The sequence below is a fragment of the Morus notabilis genome, unplaced genomic scaffold, assembly GCF_000414095.1.
Source record: "Morus notabilis unplaced genomic scaffold, ASM41409v2 Scaffold305, whole genome shotgun sequence".
Classification (NCBI taxonomy): domain Eukaryota; kingdom Viridiplantae; phylum Streptophyta; class Magnoliopsida; order Rosales; family Moraceae; genus Morus; species Morus notabilis.
The window spans coordinates 462,258-482,910 of record NW_010358151.1 but is presented as its reverse complement, the minus strand read 5'-3'; the positions used below and the strand labels follow the sequence as shown (position 1 = coordinate 482,910).

Genomic DNA, 20,653 nt, shown 5'->3' with positions numbered 1-20,653 from the left:
TTTTTCAACTTGGTGTTCCAATAGATTTTTTTTTTTTTTTTTTTTTTTTTTTATGTCAGGGGAAGAAGAGTGTAGCTTTAGAGGTACATCACGTTTGGACTTGATCAAAAATGAGATTAAGCATAATGAGTTGTCACATTCAAGAAATGGCCCTAAAGAGCTTTGGCCAAGTGTATCGAACTATGTCCTCAATCTCACATCACCAGAAGATACAAACTCGCCTGTGGTGTTTCTATACTTTCTAGACTCCGGTGGCGGCTCCTATCCGCAAGTTATATCAAGTGCTCAAGCAGAATGGTTCAACTCTACAACTCGAATGATCAACCCCGATTCGAGGTATACGGATATGAAGACAATGCCATTTTGTATTTTTTCAACTTTGTATCGCGTTTTATGTACCGCTCAATGTTCTGTTTTTCATCGTGTGCGCGCGCGCGGTTTCTTTCGTTTATGTTTTGTCCTTTCCCTCTTGAAAGGAAGCTAAGTTCTAATTTTTCCCCATTTTTAATTTCCGTCTCTTGTCAACCAAAGAAAACCTTGTTTGACAGGGTGCCTGAGATAATTTTCTGGCATATACCGAGTACGGCATACAAGAAAGTGGCGCCGGTGTTTGGCATACACAAGCCTTGTGTTGGTTCAATTAACAGGGAGAGGGTTGCTGCTCAAGAAGCCGAAACCGGTATCATGAAACTTCTTGTTGAAAGGCCTTCTGTCAAGGTAAGGTGAAAACTATTGATTTAGTTGTTTGTACGAGGTTATGGATTAATGTACGTTGATTACATGCATACATTCAAGTAAATGTGTAGACAAAATGTGTCAACAAAAACATGTTCGTTGACAAAATTCCTATCTGCTGTTGAATTTTTTTGCATTGACTAGATGAACCTAATTTATGCAACATTGGACGAATGATTAGCCATATTAATTTCAAATATTTCTATAGATTTGTACTGCATAAATACACAATTTGAAAGCAAGAGGGCTTCCCCCTAAGCTATGACACAATCGAAGCATTCTCTAATTCCTGTCATTTTGTTTGATCCACCTCGTCTTAACACAACTCTGTTTCTTTCTTTCTTGTTCTGTTTTTCCTTGTTCTTACATTGCATAGATATCTTAGGATATCTCAACTTGATCCAGGAAACATGACAAAAAATAAGCGAATCCCGACCCACCAAACACGTAAGATCGCAACAATACACTTTACTACATGATCATTAAAAGGGTCCTTAGTTCCATGAAATCTTCCCAACTAAGAACACATATTGGTGGAAAGCTACCATGTAAATGGATTATAGATAGATTTGTTGAGACATGAAACTCAACTTAAGAAATAACTACTATGTGAACAAATGGGACCACTTTGGGTTGTTTTCGATTTTTCTTTTGTGGCAGGCTGTATTTGTGGGACACAACCATGGTCTTGACTGGTGCTGCCCCTACAAGCAACTTTGGCTGTGCTTTGCCAGGCATACTGGTTATGGTGGCTATGGAGGCTGGCCTAGAGGAGCTCGAATACTGGAAATCACTCAAAAGCCCTTCTCTCTAAGATCTTGGATAAGGATGGAAGATGGTCGTGTGCATAGTGAAGTTGTCCTCACTCCTTAAGGTGCTTCCCTTTGATTATTTGTACCACAAAATGAATTTTTTTTTTTTTTTTTTCATAAGAAAAAAGAATTTCATTGATAATGATCAGTAAAAGACTAATACGTACCACAAAATGAAATGAATAATAGAATAATGTATATAGCAAAGGATACAATGAAGAATATCTACAGCTGTTGGAGATCCTAATCATGAATTACACACTTGTTCAGCGTAAACATAACGGTTTAGAGTTATTTCTACTTCAAGTTTATCTTTATTGGGACTATCTAGGATTTTTATATAAGTTTATCTGATAAGTACGTCATGTTTATCTTATTATTAAGGCCTGGTAATTGTATTTTTTACTTGAGTGATTATTATTAACAATACCAATTTCCCGCCTGTTGTTCTCTTTCTCTCTAAATTCTTCTTGTTTCCCTTAAATTTATTTTCTTTCTTTTGTCTTTGCCCTACATCATTTGAGTTCAAGCTTAGTAACTAGCTACCTTATTGTATTTTAGACTGCAGTTTTGTTGGTCAATCTTCCTCATGTTCATGCAAAAACCATTCTGTTGGTATATGATCAAGTAATAATAATTATGCAAACAAAGATAAACGACAATATTGTAGTGATGTACTCTAATGTGTAACGTGCTTATCTCACCAAAAAAAAAAAAAAAAAAAAAAAAAAAAAAAGAAAAAAAAGAAAAAAAAAAGAGCACTCTAATGTGTAACGTACCCGTACTCGAGTTACACAAACAAAAATTATGGTGTTATAAAACTTTACCATCACTGGAGGTAAAGTTTTTGTCATTTTCTACTTAATATCCATTATTGGAAGGTAAGGTTTTTGTCGTTTTTTACTTTATACCAGTTATTGGAAGGTACTATTTTTGTCGTTTTTTACTTTATACCCATTATTGGAAGGTAATATTTTTGTCGTTTTCTACTTTATATCCACTATTGTAAGGTAAGTGTTAATTACTATTTTATTATTTATTTTATTAGTATTATTATTTTGTTTGAACAAGTGTCACTTACTTAGGTAACCTCAAAAAACAGCGATTCGTAGGCAAAAGTAGATAATGATGTCACTCATGTTGGTGAAAATTCATCAACAGAATTATATATATTTCTTAACGGTTTGCATGAATTTGATGATATAAAACGTAAATAAAAATTAAATTAAAGTAAGAATACACAAAATTAATAGTGGTTCAATCTTAATTTGAGAGTTATGTCTGCTGTGAGAAGGAGAGAAATTTTACTATTTTGAAAGAGTTTACACGCACTATTACTCAAGATGAGATTAAGGATTTTTTTACTTATAATTTCTTATTTATACAGTAGGTCACCACATCTGACTGTTCCCTTATACAAATTTGGTGATATTTTTTTTATGTTTTAGGATAGTTTCCCAAAAAATAAAAATAACAATCAATTAGAACAGTTTCTATATTTAAATTTCATATTTTAGATTACAAATAGTAAATCTCAGAGAGAATCCTTTAGATCATTATCTTTGCGTAACCTCGACTCTGTAGATACTTCCTTTAACCTCTCCACTATTGCCGGTAAGTGCAATCAACCTCATGCCCTCTTTTCACAACGGTCGACCTGTTACTTATATCCGATGTCTTCTTGTAACGGTCGACTTTAAATAAAACTGCTTACTTACGTGGCTGCTAAATATGTAGTGTAGACCCCATTCAGGGTCTATTTTAGAGTTTGACATTTACTCTATAACTTATTTTCTACAAATACAGATAAGACAAAAATAAAATAGTAATAAATGTGCTATGATGAACTTCCCATATAAATTAAATTATGTATCTTTTATGCAAAATAATTAAATTATGTATCTTTTTTGAAAATAAATTGAATTATGTATCTTAATTTTATTTAAAAAAAAAATCCCCTATTTTGAAGAGACCAAGGAACAGAACTCTCTTTTATCTCCAAAACCAGAGCTCTATGGCACATTAAATAAATTTTCTGCAGCTAAAGGGAAGGATAATCTTTTCATTTTGGATTAAAAAAAAAAAAGAGAGATTCTGCGGATCATTGGATTTAACCTCATGAATTCTTCAAGATTTGAACCAAAATTTGAATGTCAAAAAAATGCATTAAAAACCAACAAAAACCCAAAATAGCAACCTGCAAGAAAACGCCAGGCAAAACAATTGACCAAAGTTTCCAAGACCCCACGGCTCAATTGTACTATCGATCCTCCACATTAATTGAAGAAGCCTGTGATCCTTCTTCTAATCCATCTTCGCTCTCAGAGGTGAACGCTTCTTCCTTTTTCTTCTTGTTCCTTCTGAGAAATACCTCGACTCCGAGACAAGAAGAAATTCAACTTCAACAAAAAGTCTTATCGTCCACCAAGAACCCACTCGAGGGATTATGGAGATTTTCCAGTGAGAGAAAATTTCCAAAACCGTAGGCCTTGTTGTACATATCAGATGGATTGAAACAACGGCTGACTGCATGAAAACAAAACGTGTGCAAACAGTATAAGAACATAGAATGTGGCTCATGAATAAACAATACATAGAAAGATGGATATGAAAGATAAAATCTACGGCCCCATTCACTTTGCTGATTCGAATTTGTAATTCGAGTTGAGATGTGATTTTGTGTGAGAGTTTTTTACTGTAACAAAAACGTTAGATGTGACTGTTTTTGAGAGCTTTTTACTGTAGTAAAACTCGAATTCTAAACTCAAATCGGTAAAATGAACGAGACCTACGTATGTTTTCTACAAATGTTTTTAGGAATTAATAGGAAAACGTCACAGTTTCAGGTTAAAATGGGTCACAGTCACCTGAACGCTCTGTGTTTTTACCGTTGACTGTGTCAAGCAGTCGTAGCTCGAACTCTGCATATGTCGCTGCTTTAGTCGCGTTGTTGCTTCCACAGAGACATAGAGTTGGAGCTAAATATAACGAGAGGGCTTTACCCTTAAAAGGGTGTAATCCATTAGGATAAATCTTTAACTTCCTGGAATCAGTGGAAAATTTGAGAGTTCAATACTCTTAAAGCTACAAGAAAACCAACTCCAAATAGAAAAAGGAAAATTCTTGGAAAAGATGTCGCACCACAATGTTCTTCCAACAGAAAACATTTCAGATAGATAAAAATCCTCGTCTAACTCCGAGAAATTCTCAACCTCCCACGTAAAAGTAGAGTTTTTAATGTTGGGTGCCTTAACGAAGGAAAGAGATTCCCACTTGCCGGTGTTCTTTATGACAAAAACCTCTGCTCCAAACATGCAAGAGTCATCGACAAGGTATCCATTTGAAGGATCCTTAAAAGTTTCAAGTGGTAGTAATGAAAATCCTTTCCTACATAAGACAGAAATTTCTGCAGAAACATTATTAGCCAAAAACCAGGTGATTAATGATGTGAAAATTACCAGTCCTGGTTCAAACATCCGTAAAAAAAATGCCAAATCATACTTTCCAAGCTCTACGAGTTTGTCCATTTTACCTCTCTCTTTTATTGTTTAAAAATAAATAGTCTCAAAGAGGAAATACTATCAACAGACAACCGAACAACACCAAAGAGCAGATTATACTCGTGACAAAATGTTAGAATACTCTCATTATGCCGAAACTAGGGCATGTGGCATATTTACTTCACAAGAATGATAAAGGGAAGGAGGATTGCTTCCCTTTCACACCTATTCATGTGTTTACTTACCACAACAGAAATGGTAATCTAGTGAGCCTACGTCATATAGGGAACGAAACTTCATTAGTACGTTCTTATATGCTCTTATCAACATGATTGATAATCTAATTATAGACGGGACATTTTTAGTACTTCTCTTTTGCTTCAAAGACATTTTTTAATACTTAAATTGACAAAATTTTTTCATTTTCCCAAATTTAGTAAACAGAAAAAGGGGAAGTTAATTTCAAAATTCTTACGACACCACTGATGCTAAGCACGACCAATAATACAAAATGAGCCTCGTCTATTTACCCTATGTTATGGTACCAAGTTTCTATAAATATGCAATAGTCAACACCACCAGTACCCTTGCATTGTTCTTTCTTTTTCAAAAAGATTCAAACCACACTAGTTTGAACCTGTGAAATAAACGAGGTCAAATATTTTATTTCTTAAGCGACATTCACTATGGGGTAATCTCAGAGGTAGGAATAAGAATCTTTTAGATTCTCGTATTTAGTATAATTATTAGACTTTTAAAACCCAGAAAAGTGACACCACGGGTTTCACATTGCTACATTTTAGAGTAATCATAAACTCACCTAATATGGTATTATTTATGGCTCGTTTAGTTCATTAATTCGAGTTGAGATGTGACTTTATGTGAGAGCTTTTTATTGTAGTAAAAAAGGTAGATATAACTATTTCTGAGAGCTTTTTACTATAACAAAACTCAAATTCTAAACTCAAATCGGTGAAATGAATAGCCTCAGGCCCCGTTCTTTTCGCTGATTCGAGTTTAGAATTCGAGTTTTGTTACAGTAAAAAGCTCTCAGAAACAGTCACATTTAACTTTTTTGCTATAGTAAAAAACTCTCACACAACATCACATCTCAACTCAAATTAAAAACTCGAATTAGCGAACTGAACGGCCCTACTTTTTCAAGAAAGTAATATTACGGAAAAAAAGAAATAATCTGCCCTAACCTCCCTCTCACCCATCTCTTCCCAGCCCAACCGCCTGTCTCTCGTCCATCCTGGTTGAGTCTCTTCCGTCGACCACGCCGCCGCCGCCTTCCGAACCACCACGCTATCGCCGGACATATCTAGCCCTAACCTCTCTCTGACCCATCTCTTCCCAGACCCAGCCGCCTCTCTCTCGTCCAGCAGCTAGAAAGGAGATCAATAATTATTGCTCTCACTTCTTTAGCTTTCCATTATGTTCCGTTACTGTTTAGTACACATGCCCTAAGACAGTTTTCCTATTAGAGTAGGTTTGTTCACACCACATGCTCGCCCAAAAAAAAAAAAAAAAAAAAAAAAAAAGCCAACTAATTAATGACAACGGATGCTTGATGTTCTGCACAGTAAAAAGCATTTATTCACAGTTCGTATATTAAAAACAGAGCACAAAATGCGAAGGAAAAAAAAAAAAATTGAAAAAACCTCGATTAGGGCGAAGCTGATAATCTCCCGCTTCCAAGCCCTCAGTTCGTTGCCTTTTATGGCCTGAATAAAAAAATAAAATTAAAATAAAAAATCATACTTACGATATCATTATATAATTCAAGAGTCTTTCAGGCGCTAATTAGATATTAAAAAGAAAACCTCTACCGGTTTGCATGGTTGGTGATTGAAAAGAGCCTGAAAGTGGAGGGAATGAATTTCTTCATGGAAGAAAATGGAGGGAATGAGAGGGAAAATGTGTTTTTCTCAGGCCAGGCCCAGCATCGTCATTGTCACCCTGGCCCGTTACTAAAAACGACAGCAATTGAAATGTCAATGGCTATGCGCAACCAACTAGACCGCTTATTTTAGACGAAATGCAAACCAAACCCATTATAGAAATTTTCTAACTAAACTAAACAATTAAGCCCCGCTCATTTCACTGATTCGAGTTTAGAATTTGAGTTTTACTACAGTAAAAAGCTCTTACAAACAATCACATCTAACTTTTTTACTACAGTAAAAAGCTCTCACATAAAATCACATCTCAACTCGAATTAAAAACTCAAATCAGCGAACTAAACGAGCCCAGAGATCTAATTTAATTCAAACAAAATGAATTCTAATTGGTTTAGTTTGGTTTTTCTAATTGGTTTAAATTAATTTTTTGTAACTTCTTCTCAAGTCTCAATCATAATTAGTTTTAATATTTTGTATGATAGACATTTTATTATTTTTTAACTGTAAATATCAATAACTTAAGAATGAAATATATCAAATCTAAACAGAAATAAAACATCTAAAGTTAAAAATTAAATATCCTGAACGAAATTAAAACTTTCAAATCCATAAAACATAATATACTAAATTTGCGACTTAGAACAAATCCGACTTTAATTCTAAAGTCTTATAGAGGTTATATTTACATTAACAAAGAGTAAGAGAATCACGATCACACTTTAGAGCCCAGAAGAGTGGACAATGAGAGAGACGAGCGGAGAAAACTTGAGGGTAGACTGTGAGATAGTGTTAGTAAATATATATATATATATTATATTATGGTAGAAACTTCTAGGATCATCATCATTAGATTTTAAAATAAACCCCTTTTTTTATTATAAATAAGTTATAGAAATATAGAACATATATACTTATAGAAAAATATAGTTGGATAGAAAATGGTTTGGTTTTTTTTTTTTAGTTCGATTTTCTTTTGGTTTGATTTAGTTTGATTGGTTTGAATAGTTTGTCTCACATCCCTATATCACGCTATCTAAAAATACTTGAGCATAAGAAACGACCTTACTTTTAGAAAGGACAATTACATGAATAAAATGACGCCTTCATCTGAAAAACGATAACATTTGATTGAACGATATTGTCTGGACAAATTTCTCATTTAATTTTTTTTAAATAATTAAAAAAATACAAAAGTTGCATTGATTACATGGAAAAAATAAACATTTCAACTAATAGTAATTAAATGACAAATTTCTCATATGCTATATTTGGTGAAAAATTTGCCACCAAGTATAGCATATGGGAAATTCGACACAACAAATAACATTACATTAGAGAGTATTTTTTACACTCAAATGTTAAATTTGTAATTGGCAGATTAATTATAGCATTGCATTGGAAATGCTCTTATGCTATTTACTACTTTTTATAAAATGTTATGCTATTATTTTCTAATCATTATATAAAATATGCTATTTTCTCCATTTTCTCATGTGAAATAATGGGTGTGTTTGGAATGATTTTGTTTTCAATAAAAAGTAAAAAGGAGATTGTTTTGAGAATAACTCTGGGACCGATTCTGAAAATGCGTTTGGTTGGTTTTTTAAGAGATTGTTTTGAGTATAATAAAAAGTGAAATCGTGTTTGGTTATAATTATTAATTAATATATTATAATATTGTTGATAAGTACTAAAAAATAAAAACAGAAAAATGAAAATAACTTTTAATTATTTTCTAATCCCTTCATAAAAATTATTCTCATTGTTTTCGTTTTCATTTTCGTTTTCAAAACATTGGCTAAACAAACGTATTTTGTTTTCATTTTCATATTTTACTTCTCGAAATACGTAAAAAAACGTTTTTAAAAACGGTTTTAAACACGCACAATACTTATTGGTGTCAAATTTGACGTTAGCATTGACATTAGAATTTGAGATGGTCTAATAGCAACCAAATGCTATAAAATTTGGCATATAATACTTAGTGCTAAATTTGGCATATCTTATTTGGTGCTAAATAGCATTTGCTGAATTTTACATAAAAATGGCATTGTCATGTAGCACAATGAGCTTTTCTACTCTAATTGCTAAAATTTGGCATTAATTTGGATCTCCGTTGCACAAGTGGAGGATCTCTTTCTGCTATATATGGTCTCTAATGCGGAGAGGGAGGAAGAAAATTATAAGGACGGATTTCTGAATATATTCTGATATCGGTGTTTTTTGTATTCTGTAGTGTAGTAAATTTGGGTTTACAAAATTGTCATATACTATATTTCCCATATAATTCTTCTCTTTATTTTCATTCTTCGCCTAAAATAGTCTATTTGCCCCCTCCCTAATTCCCACCCTCCAAAAATTCTACCACCTTCAAATATTGTACATTCAAAATTTTTAAGAATTCATTTACATAAATAAGAATTGTCTGAAATTTTTATTTAAAAATTGTCTAATATAAAGAAACTTTAACCAAATAAATAAATAATTTTTAGAAAATAATTACTATTTTCATATTTATTAGATATTTAATTATTGATCATTTTTGCAAACCTGTCATTCATTTTCAATATCGAAATTTCAGAATTTTCTAGTATCTGCAAAAGGGGCAATTAGCTCATGTATATATTAAATAGCAATTCTCTTGTCAAGTAAATAAAAATGAGATAAAAATTAAATCTCATAACACATTACTATCACAATATTAATAACAACAAAGCATGCACTATTGTAGAATCCCTTGTGGTAAAGGGAAATCACTTCCTGCAACACCATATTCCCATTTGGTAAAAAGAGACGTACATATGAAAAGATGCACTTTAACTAATTAAGACCTCATTCGCTTTGCGGATTCGAATTTTCAATTTGAGTTGAGATGTGATATTTTCTGAGAACTTTTAACTGTAACAAAAAAAATTAGATGTGATATTTTCTGATAGTTTTTAAGTGTACAAATTTAAAATTGAAAATTTAAATCGGTGAAATGAACTGAACTTAAATAATTCCTCAGCCTCCGCTTGGACCTTTACTTACGACACACAGTACGTATCATTCTCACTTAACTAAAACTGATTCCATATTTAGATTGTTTGTTTGGGAAGAAAAGACCCCAATGCTTCTCATATTCCGGACTCTTCTGATTCTCATCAAACATGGCAAACACATACATCTCAATAGCCCTTCCTGGCCAACCGGTCTCCGACACGACGACCTCCAGCGACCCTCCACCGGCCTTCTCCAAGGCAGAATAAACGGCATCCAAGATGGCATCGAAAAGATTCCGATACCCGAATTGCCCGTCTCGCACCACAACAGATTGCGCCGTGAAAAGCGCGTAGTCAAGACAAATATCTCTCGTGTTGCTAATGTAGCTAACGTAAGGATACGAGTTGACAAGCACCGGCGATCTGTTGTTAACAAGGAAGTGTATCAAAGGGTTTATAATCGGCTCGTAGTCTGACCTAAAGGTGCCTCTTGACGGAGGGTAGGACTCGCTGAGGACCGCCGGTGTCGAGTGCTGTGGAGACCTTGATTCGGTTGGCGAGGCCTGCCCGGGAGATTGCGTTTTGGATCTTTTCCATGGCGGGGACGAGGAATTGAGTGGCATAGTCTGAGGTTTTGATCTCGTTTCCAACGGCGATGTATCTGAACCTGACGTTCTTGTAGTTTTTAATGTTGTTTTGGACCCCAAGAGTTGGCTTCGGATTGGCTTTTGGCAATCCTTTTGAGGTCCTCGTTTGGGAGGCCGAGGATTAAGTCGATGTTGGTGCTGCGGAGGGCTGGGAGAACGGATTGGTATGGGGCGTAGAGACGCATCCGGCGGATGTTGTTTCGGTTGTAGAGAGATAAGACTTCTTTTGGTGGCGACAAGTTGTTTCCCAACAATCCGTAGCATATTCCAATTTGTGCATCTGCAATGTTGATTTGATTTGATCAAATACATGTGAACATGATACGAAAAAAAAAAAATTACATAATTCAAGGATGTTTTGAATGATTTTATAAAATTTAGGTGATGCATAACCTTATTCAAAACTCAAACTAAGCATGTTGACTTAGAGTGTATATAGATCATTGTATTAATGAAATTAATCCTAAATAAAATGCTTTGTGAGATAAACGCATGTGAATGAGACCTTTTTTTTTCTTTACGCTTGCAATTAGCATCACAAGTAGCAAAATTGTGGAAATCATGGAAAAACTTTTACTGGGTGAATAGGAATTTGCCATAATTGTGGGAGAAGACTATGACATCGTTCATTTCACCGATTTGAGTTTTCAGTTTTAGGTTTTTACAGTTAAAAGCTCTCAGAAAGTGTCACATCTAACTTTTTCTGTTATAATTAAAAGCTTTAAAAAAATATCACATCTCAACTCAAATTGAAAATTTGAATCCACAAAGCGAACGAGAACGTATATGTTAGAGATTGCAAATAATTTTGCCTCGAGAACTGCCACTCTTAGCAGCCCTTTTATAGAGATAAGAAATATATAGAATATGAGTACCGGTTCAAATCTCCAACCCAGAAAAGAGACAACACCAAAAGCTTACGTCATTAGCTTGGATATAATAGTGTAGCTTACGAGGCGTAATCACAATTTGATCACTAATTCGATGTTGATGTTAATCGATATAAATTAAATCGTATAAATCATGTTGGTAAATTTTATATTAATATTTCATATAAATATACCTTCTGTTGTCCGTATAGAGAAAATATATTTACCATGAAGCATCACCGAATTTATCCATAACACACACATAGTAAATAACATGAGCAAAACATTATAATTAATTAGTGAGTAGAATTCATGCATGATAAGGGCAAAGCTGTTTCAGTTTTTATTTATTTATTTATTTATTATTACTATTTTTTTTTTTTTTTTGGTGTTAGAGTCTTAGAGAAATAGAAAGTGGTTCCATATTCATTATAATCTGCCAAACCATTTAATGGTCATTACTGCTTGGAGAATGGCAAATGCCTAACACAATTGACTTAAAATACCAGAAGTCCATTAATTTTCCTCGTAAGAAATTAATACCAGTCAATTGCTTCTATATACATTGTTTAAATGGTTCTAGGAAGCTAACTGTTGCTTGACTCAGTATTTATTCTTTTGTTTTATTGGTTTTAGTTTCATGTTAAAAGTTCTACAAATTTTCGTATATCTTATTTCTTAAAGACTTGAATGGGGCTGCTAGAAAAAAAAAATATATATATATGACTGTGTGTTCGTGTATGAATTATTTATATGTATATATGTATGTGTATATTTTTGCTTTTATTAATTAATGATGGCTTGAGTTGGGGCTGCTGGACTTGGTTACTTGAATTGGTGACGACCGCAAAAATATCATGAGCACATCGACTTGAATATTTTTATATGTATTTCTTCTTTCTATATACAACGGAACTTGTCCTTTAGGGAATCTAGAAAGCACCGGGACTTTGGTCAATGCGGCTTTTCTTTCCTTCTTTATCAGCCTATATTGTAAACGAGGTTTAGATCTGTTTGGCAGAGTTTTAAATACAATATTATAAATTACCTCATTTTAACATTTTTCTAAAAAAAAAAAAAAATGAATCTTATGTAAACATGATAAATTCACTGTCGTTTAGTTGTCTTCGCCTTTTTTTTTTCTTTTTCTTTTTTTTGAAGCAATGTTATCTTTCCCTTGAATCCCTTGAAGGGATTCATATTTATTTTTAGAAAAGATGGAGAGAGACTTCAAAGAACGAGAATTTGTTTATCGTTGTCACTTTACTTTAACCAAAACGTTGTGTCTTTAGTTTAATTTGTTAAGGAAAAACAAAGATGTGCCCCCCCCACCCCCCCGACCGCAAGAGGACCCGCGTAGGAGGAACGCCATCCTCGTAGAGTCTACGTCGGTGCACGGTGGAGACCTGAGGGCAAGGCTCGACGCCAGACACGGGAAGGCCGTATAGCTAATGAGGGAAGATGAGCTCGCAGCAGACAATAAGGCTCTGGCCGAGAAGATGGCCAAGCTGGAGAAGCAAATTGGGAGTCGACTGAACAACTTTGAATAGGTTGTAGGGAAGGTGGCCGAGGCAGTTAACGTCGACGCCAAGATGTACACGTCTCAAGACCACCCGTTCACGAAAAACATCATCCGGGTCCCACTTCCTGACAAGTACAAGTTGCCTTCCATTCCGCTATACGACGGAAGGAGTGACCCGGACGACCACTTGGAGGTGTACACAGGACACATGGTCCTGCATGGATACCCCGAGGAGGTGATGTGCCGGGCATTCAGGAATCACCTTTCCGATTTCGTGAGGAGATGGTTCAGGTCCCTGAAACCAAACTCCATCACCAGCTGGGATGATCTCAAGAATGCCTTTTTGACTTAGTTCATAGGTGTCAAGGAATACATCCCACCAAAACAGAACCTGTCGAGGGTATACCAGGGACCTAACGAGTCCCTGAAGGACTGGATAGTCCGGTTTGGGGAACAGGTCGCCGCCACTGAGGGAATCTCCAATGAAGTGGCCTTGATGGGGGCGCTGTCCAGCATGAAGAAGGACATCCCCTACAGCACAGACCTCGACCGGAGGCCGCCCCACACCTATCAGGAATTCCTGACAAGGGCGCAGGGGTTCATTAACGCCGAGGAGGCAAAAAAGGCCCTGAAGAGCAAGGCGGCAACCCCCGCCAAGGAGGAGGTGGTACAGGCGAGCAGTCAGAATAACGGCAAGAAGCGCCGAAGTCCTCCTCAGGTGCAAGCCGAGCAAAGGTACAACCTGGCTCCGAGCAATAAGGGCGGTAACGCCTCGACGAGCCAGGGAGAAACCAAGCGGCCAAAGCCACAATGGTACGACGCCTACACACCCCTAACTATAGGGATCGAGGACGTCTACCACGAGATCAGCCATCTCTAGGTCCTGCGTCGACCTCCACCTCTGAAGTCTGACCCGGCACGGAGGAACCAGAACAAATACTGCCGGTTCCACGGCGAGAGTGGTCACACCACGACCCAGAGCTATGACCTGAGAGATGAGGTCGAGAGGTTGATCCGAGAGGGGAGGCTCGGCGAATACCGAGCCGACCGTCGGAACAACAATCGGCGCAACAACGATCGACGGGACGAGCAGAGGCACGATAACCCGCCCGAACCAGTTAGCGTTATAAGAACAATCTTCGGGGGACCATACCTCGGCGATACATCTCGACGCGCACAGAAGGAATACGCTCGAGAGGCGAAGGAGAAGTTCAGCCAAAGGATCATGAACGTCTCTGGACGCGAGGCTAAGGCCGCGCGATATGAAGACGCCGAGATCACTTTCTCGGAAGTCGACGCGAGGGGGGTACATTTCCCCCAGAGCGATGCCTTGGTTGTCGAGGCCATGATCGGTAACCATACGGTTTGCCGCATCCTGGTCGACAATGGCAATTCCGTGGACATCTTGTACGCGAACTGCGTTGACAAGATGGGGATTCCCCGCTCACGGCTGCAGAACAGTGCCCAACCTCTGTACGGGTTCACGGGGGACAACGTCATCCCGGAAGGGGCTATCGAGCTGCCTATGACCATTGGAGACCGACCACACACTTCAACCGTTATGTCAAAGTTCCTGGTAGTGAAGGGAGACGACCAATACAATGCGGTCATAGGACGTCCGACACTAAGGGCCTTGCGGGCGGTAACATCTATCTATCACCAGGTGATGAAGTTCCCTACGCCAAATGGGATCGGCAAGGCCAGAGAAAACTAGTATGAGTCGAGGCTCACGTACTCAGAAACCGTCCGCCACTACGCCGAGCCGACACAGGTGCGGAGAGAGCTGCGAATGGTCGAGACTAGGGCAGAGGGGCTCGACTTGGATCCAAGGTTCCCAGGAGAAGAGCCCGAAACAGGACCGGTCGAGGAACTAATTGAGGTCCCCATCGATGAAAGGGACCCAACGAGAACACTGAGGATAGGCTCGGAGTTGGGGGCACAGGCCCGGGAAAGACTGGTCGAGTTTCTGAAGGGGAGCCTCGATGTGTTCGCCTGGACCCACGAGGACATGGAATGGATAAGCCCCGACGTCATGTGTCACCGTCTGAACATTGACGAGAAGTTTTCGCGAAAAAGATAGAAGCGTCGACCTATGAACGCCGAGAGATCCGAAGCCCTGCAGGAAGAAATCGACAAACTCATGAGGAACAACTTCATCCGAGAAGTCCTGTACCCTGAGTGGGTGTCGAATCCCGTATTGGTGAGGAAGCCAAATAGGGAATGGCGAACGTGTGTCGACTTCAGTGACCTGAACAAAGCGTGCCCTGAGGACAGCTTCCCACTACCCCAAATCGACCAGCTGGTCGACGCCACGGTAGGACACGAACTACTAAGTTTCATGGACGCGTATTCTGGGTACAACCAGATACCAATGCTCGACCGCGATGAAAAGCATACGGCGTTTGTTACCGACAGAGGGCTCTACTGTTACAGAGTAATGCCCTTCGGTCTCAAAAACGCTGGAGCAACCTACCAGCGCCTCGTCAACAAGATGTTAGCGGGGCAAATCGGAAAGACTATGGAGGTCTACGTCGACGATATGCTGGTAAAGAGCAGGAAGACTGAAGACCATGTGGAGGACCTGGGAAGAATATTTGGTGTCCTCAGAACGTACAAAATGAAGCTAAACCCTCGGAAGTGTGCCTTTGGCGTCGCTTCAGGGAAGTTCTTGGGTTTCATGGTGAGCAGCTGAGGAATCGAGGCCAATCCGTAAAAGATTCAGGCCTTCCTCGACATGGCATCGCCAAGGAAGCCTAAGGAGGTCCAGAAGCTGACAGGCTGTGTGGCCGCACTTAATAGGTTTATCTCCAAATCCACAGATAAGTGCATACCGTTCTTTGACACCCTAAGGGGAAGCAAGCCGTTTCTATGGACAGAAGAGTGCGAACAGGCGTTCCAACAACTGAAGGAACACCTTGGGAAACCCCCTATGCTTTCCAAACCTGTGACCGGGGAGGTGTTGAGCCTTTACCTGGCGGTCTCGGAACACGCCGTTAGTTCGGTGTTAATCCGCGAAGAGAAGAAGGTGCAGCTGCCGGTGTATTACACTAGCCAGCGCCTCCTCGACGCGGAGACGAGGTATCCCCAGATGGAAAAGCTCACCCTCGCGCTAGTTGTGATAGCGAGGAAGTTACGGTACTACTTTCAGGCCCATAGCATTCAGGTCTTGACCAACCACCCCCTCAGGCAGGTGCTACAAAAGCCCGACGCCTCTGGTCGACTCCTTAAATGGTTAATAGAGCTCAGCCAGTTTGACATCGACTACAAACCACAGACCGCTATTAAGGGCCAAGCCCTGGCCGACTTCGTGGCAGAGTTTACAGGGCTACCAGCCGAGGTCGAGGGAATCGACGAACCACCGCGATGGAAGCTCTACGTCGACAGTAGCTTTAAAAACAACGGCAGTAGGGCAGGATTAGTGTTACACACACCTGAAGGACACAAGGTTACCTCGGCCATCAGATTCGAATTCCCCGCGTCCAATAACGAAGCAGAGTACGAGGCGCTGCTCGCCGGAATCCGGTTAGCGGAGCACTTAAAAGTTGAAAACCTCGACATCTTCAGTGATTCACAGCTCATTGTGAATCAAGTGAAGAGACAGTACTAGACCAGGGATGAGAAGATGGCTGCATATCTGAAGAAGGTTAAGGAAGCCCTGGGGAAATTCACGACCTATGACATACAGCAGGTGCCAAGGGCGGAGAATAGCAACGCCAACGTCCTCGCCAAGCTGGCGACGTCGAGAGATGCCGAGCTTTTGAACCTGGTACCCGTAGAGGTTTTGAAGACCCCGACCACAGAGAAGCGGCCCGAAGTCGCACCAGCGGATTTCCAGCCCAGCTGGATGGACCCGATCATCAGGTACTTGGTCGACGGTGAGCTTCCTGAGGACAGGCAGCAGGCCAAAAAGATGAAGTATCAAGCGGCAAGATACACAATGCACGACAACCTCCTCTATCGCAGGGGGTACTCGACGCCCTTGCTCAGGTGCCTCAGCGTAGAGGAGGCAAAGAGGGTGCTATCGGAGGTGCACGATGGAGTTTGCGGGAACCACGCGGGAGGACAGTCCCTAGCCTACAAAATATTACGGCAACGGTATTTACTGGCCCAGTCTCAAGAAAGATGCGGCCAAGTACGCGAAAAAGTGCGAGAGCTGCCAGATGTATGCCCTCACCCCTCGACTGCACTCAGAGGACCTAACATCCATACTATCTCCCTGGTCCTTCGCAAATAGGGGCTTGACCTTATTGGTCCCCTGCACAAAACCCCAGGGAGGTACAAGTTTGCTATTGTCGCCGACGACGACTTCACGAAGTGGGTCGAAGCTGAGCCATTGACGACCATCTCGGAGGCAAAATGCACAAACTTCTGGTCGATGGGAAAATAACACCTATTTTCTACTCGCAAGTGCACGAGGTCGACAAGTAATAAAGTGGTGAGTGAGTGTCGTGTCCCATGAGGATTGTGTTCCTAAAATCTAGCTAAGTATCACAACTAGAATAACCCAGTTTTATCTAGACAAGTCCAATCATGAGAATGAGATCATTCAAAACAAAAAATAAAATGCTAAACTAATTAGACGAGCAAATCAAACAATGAAAGAAACTTTTGGGATCGAAGGGAGATCTGATGATAAGGTAGCTAGGGTCCTTGATTTCACCTTGCCTAATTATTCTAATCCTTTTTTAATGCTATTGATTTCTCTCAAGCCAAACATTAACATGAATTTCCTAAAATAATCCAACTCCCTCTCTCGAGTGCCGAGTCAAATATATGCAAAATCACTTAATTAATATCCCTATTAATCAAGTTAATTGTGCATTCATTAAGCTCTAATTCATTTGTGATTACCTAGCTCATATTCATCTCTCGACTCCAATACTCACTAGGCTGTGTTCAACAAATCCCAACATGTGCAAGTGACTCTCTCAAGCCTAAATTCACATATCTAAATCTTCTAATCAATCTTTCAATTTATTAAAGCATTAAGCAAAGAAGAGCACAAATGTTTGGGCATGGAAAACATCAAATAGCCTCAAATATTCATAGCATAATCGTAGCAAGGTTACATCAAGTCCCCTAACATAAGAATCTAGCCACGCATCAATATAAACTCAACTAAATTCAAGATTAAACAAATATGAAAATACATGATAAATCCGTAAAATAGAGAAAATACTAAGTCTAAGAACAAGAGAAAAGGGAGAGGAAGAAAAATAAAACTCAGTGTAGTCCAGCTCCCAATCTCCAAGAACTCCCTCCTGATTCCCCAAAAAAAACTAGGGTTTCTCCCCTCTGTCTGCTGCCCCTGAAAAACTATTTCTCCTTTTTTTTTCCAACTCCTATCCGCCTCCTATTTTCTTTTGCCCGGCCAAATTCTATAGGCCCCCCTCAGAGCACGCGGGCGCGCTGTTGGGTTGGGGGAACAGCGCGCGGGCGCGCGTCTGAAGTAGGTGGAACTACGCCTAGCGCGCGGGCGTGCGCCTTAAATCGCGCGGGCGCGCTGGGGGGGCAAGGGCGCGGGCGCTTCCAAGTGATCCAATTCTTCTTTGTTTACCTGAATCACTCACAAACATATTAAAACAACCTAAAAACTTGAAGATACAAGCAATTATTCCATTTTCGGACATTAAATGAATGAGTTAAAACTCACTCAACAAATACCCCCAAACTTGAACAATTGCTTGTCCTCAAGCAAAACAAAACAAAATTAAAGAGAGGAACGAAAACAACGAGAAAGGAAAACAAAAAACTATACATGAGCCAAGTTTCGAATTGATAGCCAAGAACATTTATCACAAAGGTTAAGAGTACCACAGCTCGAAGGAAATGCCTAACACCAAAGTTGTCTAGAATTTCGGCTCCCATGCTAGTAACGATTCAAACAAGATTCCCTCAATGTGTGTGTGCACAACCAAGACCACTTCATCAACGATAGCACCCGGATAAATTTATGCAATTAGGCGGTAATGTAAAGGTCACTCATAAAATTCTAGATAATTCCATAAGCTCATCTTTCGTGCTACTCTCCACTAATGTGGGTTGAGATAAAATTGAGGATCATTAGGGCTTTTTATTTTTTTTTTTTGAGGGTTTTAAAGCAAGGGGAGGGGGTACGGGAGATGGGATGGGAAATTTTTTTTTTTTTTTTTTTTTTTAGGGTTGTAACGCAAGGCTAGGGTGTACGGTAGATGAGATGGGAAATTTTAGGCTTAAGATCACCCTAGGCATGAAGTGCACCCCATAGATCTTGCATGAATGATTGGAAACTCACACACAACTCCCACTTTACTCAATTCTCTATTTGCCATCATTCCCACAACACTTTATTCATGAATAAACTCGAAACATAAAAACAAGAATTCCATAAGAATTTATTGTCTTCTTTTTTTTTTCCCTTTTTTTTATTCTTTCTGTCTTTCTTTTTTTTTTAATCATCAAATAAAATGCTCAACACTTTCATGTTTGCTCTCAACAATTATATCTTCAAATTCATGCAATGATGCAAACATGCCCATAAATGATAGGTTAAGTGAAGGAGTTTCATAAAATGGCTAAGTTAATTTATGTGGGTAATGAAAGAAACGGGGTCACATAGGCTCAATGGGGGAGACTAGTGGTAAATTTTTCATAGGTTAGCTATTTAAGGCTCAAACGATCCAAGAAAATGCCTAAATCATTTCTCCAACAACACCCCAACCTAGGATTTCGCCTCGAGTAGCACTAGGATGAGTTCTAGAACTCCTTTTTCAAATGAGAGAGCCTCTTAAGTCACATAAATATTCTCTAAATGCTCAAAAGACTAGGTGATCAAGGTTTATCGTGGTAACAGATGCAGGAAATCAAGAGAGAACTTGCAACCAATAAGGGAGTCAAGCACACAGACAATTGATGCTAAAACACATTTCCAAAGACCTAAGGACACTCTTAACACAATTCTATCATTGAATTCTTTGGCTAACAAAACAATTTTTTATTTTATTTTTATTTTTTTTTAACATGTTCATCCCCCCAAACTTGTGTACAACATTGTCCTCAATGTTGGAACGAATAAAAGCACAAGGACACATACCTTGGGGATGAAGTTACATCCCCTCATCGTCATCACTCCCCTCTTGAGTTTCTGGTGGTGGTGGTTGAGGGTGGTAGGGTCGGAGGAGATAGTCGGGATAGGCGGGGGGCATTGCAGTGGATGAGTTGGCAGGACCTTGAGAAGCCAAATAATGATGGAACTGCTGCTCATAACGGCTTCTCATGATGTCACGGTGTTGCATATCCTTAACTCGATCTAGGACCTCATATATGACGTGGTCCTGTTGATTGAGTTTGGACTGCAGTTCCGTTAGATTTTTGCCTTGTTGGACCGTCATCCTATAAACATCCTCGATAGAGGGAATGTGATGGGTCATGTCTGATGCGGATGATGGTCCAGCTTCTTCGCGTTGAGTGCGGGTGCGGGAGGGTTGGCGGTGGCGGTTATCCTTACGTATTCGTTCACGCTCCTGTAGAGCACTTGTTTGTTGGGCTGAGACTCCTTGAATCCGATTCCTTCCTCCCAAAACGCGAAGTCGCGGGAGTAGGGTGGGAGGTCGGGGTGCATCATTGTTCTCGTAGAGTTCAAAACCTAAGCCTGATTCGATGTACCTGCCCCCAGGCCATTTAACAAATTTATCGATTGACGAT

The 20,653-nt window shown here is 39.2% G+C and overlaps 3 protein-coding genes and 1 pseudogene across 4 annotated transcripts in view; 2 read left to right on the top strand and 2 right to left on the bottom strand.

Annotated features, from left to right (window-relative positions):
- Positions 1-1,980, top strand: part of LOC21399622 (probable inactive purple acid phosphatase 16) — a 3,504-nt gene extending 1,524 nt beyond the window's left edge. For both annotated transcript variants that reach the window (XM_024161527.1, XM_010091938.2), the window contains exons 3-5: positions 60-336; positions 549-717; positions 1,396-1,980. In XM_024161527.1, coding sequence (XP_024017295.1) covers positions 60-336; positions 549-717; positions 1,396-1,608 — 659 coding nt within the window. In that variant the 3' untranslated portion in view covers positions 1,609-1,980. The remainder of the gene's footprint in view (positions 1-59; positions 337-548; positions 718-1,395) is intronic.
- Positions 1,981-3,948: 1,968 nt separating this feature from the next.
- LOC21399621 (protein RESTRICTED TEV MOVEMENT 3) lies at positions 3,949-6,369 on the bottom strand. Its single transcript, XM_024161539.1, has 5 exons — positions 6,253-6,369; positions 5,006-5,010; positions 4,689-4,934; positions 4,415-4,590; positions 3,949-4,073 (listed from the first exon to the last, which is right to left on the bottom strand). Exons 1-5 carry the CDS (start codon positions 6,367-6,369, stop codon positions 3,949-3,951), a joined length of 669 nt encoding a protein of 222 aa, XP_024017307.1.
- A 3,637-nt stretch (positions 6,370-10,006) lies between these two features.
- Positions 10,007-11,178, bottom strand: LOC21399620 (annotated as a pseudogene).
- Positions 11,179-13,040: 1,862 nt separating this feature from the next.
- On the top strand, positions 13,041-14,684 carry LOC112090377. The gene is made up of 3 exons (XM_024161538.1): positions 13,041-13,205; positions 13,323-13,783; positions 13,895-14,684. The coding sequence occupies exons 1-3, from the start codon at positions 13,041-13,043 to the stop codon at positions 14,682-14,684; spliced, it is 1,416 nt and encodes a 471-aa protein (XP_024017306.1).
- Positions 14,685-20,653: the final 5,969 nt, after the last annotated feature.

Coding starts and splice junctions, on each gene's coding strand:
- LOC21399621 (XM_024161539.1), bottom strand. CDS start 6,369: ATGTCCGGCGATAGCGTGGTGGTTCGGAAGGCGGCGGCGGCGTGGTCG. Junction 4,591..4,688: donor TCTGTTGGAAGAACATTGTG/GTGCGACATCTT, acceptor CACTGATTCCAG/GAAGTTAAAGATTTATCCTA. Junction 4,074..4,414: donor TAAAAACACAGAGCGTTCAG/GTGACTGTGACC, acceptor GTTTTCATGCAG/TCAGCCGTTGTTTCAATCCA.
- LOC112090377 (XM_024161538.1), top strand. CDS start 13,041: ATGTACACGTCTCAAGACCACCCGTTCACGAAAAACATCATCCGGGTC. Junction 13,206..13,322: donor TGCATGGATACCCCGAGGAG/GTGATGTGCCGG, acceptor TTTTTGACTTAG/TTCATAGGTGTCAAGGAATA. Junction 13,784..13,894: donor AAGCGGCCAAAGCCACAATG/GTACGACGCCTA, acceptor CCCGGCACGGAG/GAACCAGAACAAATACTGCC.